At 53.6% G+C, this 5,373-nt stretch overlaps 1 protein-coding gene across 1 annotated transcript; it reads left to right on the forward strand.

Annotated features, from left to right (window-relative positions):
• The first annotated feature begins 2,874 nt into the window (after positions 1–2,874).
• On the forward strand, positions 2,875–5,163 carry LOC101296296. Its single transcript, XM_004300934.1, has 2 exons — positions 2,875–3,208; positions 3,383–5,163. The coding sequence occupies exons 1-2, from the start codon at positions 2,875–2,877 to the stop codon at positions 5,161–5,163; spliced, it is 2,115 nt and encodes a 704-aa protein (XP_004300982.1).
• Positions 5,164–5,373: the final 210 nt, after the last annotated feature.

A 5,373-nucleotide genomic window follows, 5' to 3' on the forward strand; every position in this document is an offset into this window, starting at 1 on the left:
ACGTCCAAATCCGCAATCAAGGATGGAGTCTGGTACACACAGCAAGGGGGCAAGGCAGTCACCATCAGCAGGTCTAAGAAGCGAAAGCTCCAAAAGCGATACGGTAGTATCCTACGTGCCTTACGGGCTGTCGAAGAGGGTGCTGTACGCCCCTCACAGCTCGCACAGACGCCTGAACGGATGTGGAGGGAAGCAGAGGGTTTGCGCGCATTCCTTCAAATGCCGCCTGTCACACCCCCAAGGATTTGCGAGCAGTTCAGCGACGAGCCTGCACCCAAAGCAAACGTCTTTTGCCGACTCACGGTTCCACCAAAGCAGGATCCACAGCCTTCCAGGCGCAGGTCATCACCAGAACCTGAAAGAAGGAGGGATCCACAGCCTGCTAGGCCAAACCGTCACCAGAGCCTAAAAAAGAGGAGGGATCAACAGCCTTCCAGGCGCAGGCCGTCACCGGAGCCCGAGTGGAGAAGGGACCCGCCTACCGGTCCTAGGCGTAAACTGTTCACGACCCCGGACCCAGAGTCCAAACGCGAATCGTCTCAGCCCTCACAGCAACGGGAACGTCAAAATCCGGAGGCCAATATCAGAAGGGAGCCACCATCACCACACCAGCCTCGGACACGGTCCACCCCGGAGCCCGAGACTCGGATGGTTCCCCGAGTATCCGCCCTACAACGGTTGAAAAAGGAAGACAGCGATAAGGCTCCTTTGGCAACAAACAAACAACCCGCCAATGACCACCAGCCTTCAACCAAGTCAGTATGGCGTCCGCGGCAACCCGAGGCTCAAGAGCCACCAATAGCCGCACAGGCGCCCTCCAGTCCTAACCTCGCCCAACAAATGGCACAGCGTTTCCGCGAGAATTCAGAAGCCGACGAGGCGCATTCAGAACCTCGACTTAACCTAGAGGAAGACCGGGACGAAGAGCAGGCAGAATCATTCACCTGTAATATGGTAGAGGTCTCAGGATGGGGTGCTGATGAAGGGTTTAGCCGCGAAGCAGATGCTTTCGCGGTGCTCGAAGGGGAACACGGGATCATTGACACTCCCCTGGTCCCAGTCCCTGAACAATTCTCCTTTCAAGTCGGGATGGTGTTCTTCATTTCGGAAAGATACGCTCTTCCACCGAACACAACCTACAGTGCGGTAGATATTCCCGTCAGCAGTGAGGATGTCAGTAGCATACCCCCACCATGCAGCAGCGAAATGGGCCCAGTTCCGGTACAGGCTAACGACGCTTCACAGGTGGAAATTACGAGCAGCATCAAACATAAGCAAACTCTAACCTTCTCCACACCAACTTTGGACATGGCCACTCACATGCGGCTACTATATATCACGGCCGAAGTCGAAGGAAAGATGATCAACAAAGTCATGGTCGACACCGGTGCTGCGGTCAATGTTGTCACAACCCGTACCATGGGACTCCTAGACATCCCGCGCTCGATGATCCAAACCACGTCCTTGACAGTCAAGAACTTCACCGGGCAAGTGTCCAGAACCCTAGGCTTGCTATTTCTACGGGTCAAGGTCGGGCCGGCATCACGAGTTTACACCTTTTTCGTCGCTGAATGCACTTCCTCCTACAGCATGATTCTTGGCCGAGATTGGATCCACAGAAGTTTCTGCGTGCCTTCCTCCATGCACCAAGAACTCATGATTTGGGACACCGAGAACCATGAAGCAGTCATCATCAAAGCCGACCCGCGGCCATTCTCTATCTCCGCCAACTTCAATGATGCCCGATATTATACTACAGACTTGGGTCCGTTGGATGTTCAAGGCGTCGATAACAAGGGCCGCCCATATGGAATAACGGCCTCCAATCTAACGCGATGGGGACTTACCCAGGCAAAGGACGATTTGCAACGTCCTCACACCATCGCGAATCCCACACCCCGTTCTGATGAATAGTGCCTTCTCTGAGGAGGCACGCGAGGCTGGCGAGTCCTTATGCGAAAGACTCCTTTCGTATTGGGCAGAACGCGAAGCCTACGACAAGGTCGCGACTATGGACTATGTAGATGAAGTGGTGGATTATTCCGATACCAAGGAGGAAGTTATTCACTTAGCTCCCGCCGCCTTGGACGACACACCACCTCAAGTCCGCGACCCCATTTCACAAGTTGACGTAAGGACTGCAGAAAAGCCCTTACTTATTTCTATCAGTGCTAAGTTGGCGAAAGACGAAAAGGAAGCCCTTCTGGCCCTGTTACGCGAATACAGGGATAGCTTCGCCGACAAATACGAAGATATGCCCGGCTTGTCCCCGGACTTGGTCTGCCATCGGTTACCAACTTATCCCGACCGACGTCCAGTACGGCAGGATGGCCGATTCATGCGAACTGAGACTCAGATCGTAGTCAAGGAGGAGATCGAAAGCATTCACCGATCGGGCATCATTCGCGTGGCAAAGTATAACGAGTGGTTGTCCAATGTTGTCCCCGTTCGCAAGAAAAATGGCAAGATGCGTGTCTGTGTTGATTACCGCGACCTAAACAATGCAACACCGAAGGATATATACCCCATGCCTGTGGCTGACCTACTCATTGATGCCGCCGCGGGGCACGAGGTGTTATCCTTTATGGATGGAACGGCTGGATACCATCAGATTCCCGTCGCTGAGGAAGATCGACACAAGACCGCTTTCCGCTGCCCTGGTTTTACCGGCGCGTTCGAGTATGTTGTCATGCCTTTCGGACTTAAAAACGCGGGGGCAACGTACCAGCGCGCCATGAACCTCATCTTTCATGACATCTTGGGGAAGTTGATCGAAGTATACATCGACGATGTGGTAGTCAAAACCAAAACACGGCAACCCACGTTGAGGACCTGCGGCAGGTGTTTGCACGGATGCGCCGACATAACCTGAAGATGAACCCCGCGAAGTGTGTTTTCTTCGCGGAGGCCGGTGATTTCCTTGGTTTCCTAGTGCATCAAAGAGGCATCGAAATCCCAAAAGACAAGGCACAGGCGGTAATCACCGCTTCGCCCCCCACCACCAAAAAGGAGCTCCAACAGCTGCTCGGGCGAATCAACTTTCTCCGCCGTTTCATATCAAACGCAGCAGGAAAGGTCCAGCCTTTTTCGCCCCTCCTCAAGCTCCAGGGGGCAACCGAGTTCGTCTGGGAACCACAACATCAACAGGCCTTCGATCGGATCAAGGACTACCTGACGAACCCACCAGTCCTGATCCCACCTCGCGACGGTACCCCGCTTAAACTTTATATCGCCGCTGCCGACTTGTCCATCGGCGGACTCCTGGCCCAAGACGATGTGAACGGGGTAGAACACGTTGTCTATTACCTTAGCAGGGTGTTAACTGAGTGCGAGACATGATACTCCCCTATGGAAAAGTTGTGTCTTGCCCTATATTTTGCAGGGTGCAAGCTGCGCCATTACATGCTTGCCTTTACCACGGTTGTGATCGCTCAATCCGACCTGATCAAATACATGCTCTCCCGCCCTATCCTGCGGGGACGCATCGGCAAGTGGATCTTAGCCATGTCCGAATTTTCGTTGCAATATGTTCCGCAAAAGGCAGTAAAAGGACAGGCAATAGCAGACTTTCTCGCTCATCACCCACCTTCAGAGCTCACGGCGTTTCGCGAGTTGGAATTCGCTACCGTGACACTCGCTCCATGGACCCTGTACTTTGATGGTTCACGAACTGATACCGCGGCCGGAGCCGGGATAGCCATAGCCAATCCCGCTGAAGATCGCTTCTCCTACTCGTTCCAGCTCGATTTCAAATGGACCAACAACCAGGCTGAGTACGAGGCGCTGATCATCGGCCTAGAGATTTTGTTGGATTTAGGAGTCCGCGAGGTTCAGATCTTTGGCGATTCTTTGTTGGTCGTTAACCAACTGGTGGAAAAGTTTAAGTGCTTTAGCTCGTCCATTGAGCCATACCTGCGCAAGGCATTTGAGGTGTTGGACCGATTCGATGACGTCTACATCGAGCACATACCACGTGAGTTCAACTTCGCCACCAACGAGCTCGCCCAAGTAGCGTCCGGTCTCAGCCTGTGCGACGGCGTGCGCGAACGTTTGCTCAAAGTCGAACGCCGCACGCTTCCCTCTTTCATCGCTAGGGGGCAATTTCAGGCCGACACCCCCGAAGTTGCGGCTTTGGACCCTATCGACGAGGATTGGCGGCTACCATTTATCGCCTACCTCCAGAACCCCAACGACGCCGCTCACTCCAGGCAAATACGTTTCCTCGCCTTAAACTTTGTTTTACGCAATGGCGAACTCCGGCGGCGTGGGGAAGACGGAAACGATTTCCGCTGCGTGTATGGGAACGAAGCTAAACGTATCATGCGCGAAGTCCATTGTGGAGTTTGCGGTTCGCACCAGGCTGGGCCAAAAATGCGTTGGTTAATCCGTCGCCATGGGTACTACTGGCCAACCATTCTGAAAGACTGTATTACCTTCGCCAAAGGTTGCCAAGACTGCCAGGCTCACGGACCAGTGCAACATATTCCCAACATCCCGTTGCAGCCTATCATTAAACCTTGGCCGGGTCGCGGTTGGGCGATAGATTTCGTTGACATCATTCATCCCCATTATTCTGAGCAGCATAAGTTCATTATCGTCGCCACCGATTTCTTTACCAAATGGGTCGAGGCCGAACCACTCAAGGTTGCCTCCGCCAACTCGGTGCGCAACTTTATTTTCCGCAATATCATCTCTCGCTTTGGTATCCCGGAGTGCATCGTTACGGATAGGGGGGCAGCTTTCATAGCTGATTCAGTTGTTAAGTACTTAAACGACTACGGAATCAAGCTTCTCCGCTCTACGCCATATTATGCACAGTCCAACGTCCAGGCGGAGGCTAGTAATAAAGTCATCCTTGGCATCCTCCGCAAGATGTTGGAGTTGAACCCGCGTGTCTGGCATGAGGAACTCTACCACACCTTGTGGGCTTACCGCACTTCAAAGCGCGGCCCGACGGATACCACCCCGTACGCTCTCATGTACGGCCACGATGCCGTCCTTCCCCTTGAGATCAATATCGCTTCACTCCGCGTTCAGGAACAGCATCAACTACTTGGCGAGGATTACGTCCAGGTCATGTGGCAGGAACTTGATCTTGACGAGCACTGCGTCACCGCTTTCAACAATCTCATCCTCGAGACAACGCATCGCACGTTCGTATGATAAGGTCACGCGCGGACGGAGCTATGCTGAGGGCCAGAAAGTGTGGCGCGCGGTACTCCCACTTGGGGACAAAACCGACGGTCGGGGCAAGTGGTCCGTTCGATGGGAAGGCCCCTTTATTATTCATCGTATACTCCCCAAGGGGGCATACCACCTGCGCGACTTGGACGGTACAATTCATCGCAATCCTATTAATGGCCGCTTCCTCAA

Source organism: Fragaria vesca, linkage group LG5 (assembly GCF_000184155.1).
Source record: "Fragaria vesca subsp. vesca linkage group LG5, FraVesHawaii_1.0, whole genome shotgun sequence".
In the NCBI taxonomy this organism is placed as follows: domain Eukaryota; kingdom Viridiplantae; phylum Streptophyta; class Magnoliopsida; order Rosales; family Rosaceae; genus Fragaria; species Fragaria vesca.

Bases quoted from the DNA above. Each gene is read 5' to 3' on its own strand.
- LOC101296296 (XM_004300934.1), top strand. From the start codon at position 2,875: ATGAACCCCGCGAAGTGTGTTTTCTTCGCGGAGGCCGGTGATTTCCTT. The intron at 3,209-3,382 runs GTACCCCGCTTA...TATATTTTGCAG, and splicing joins CCTGATCCCACCTCGCGACG to GGTGCAAGCTGCGCCATTAC.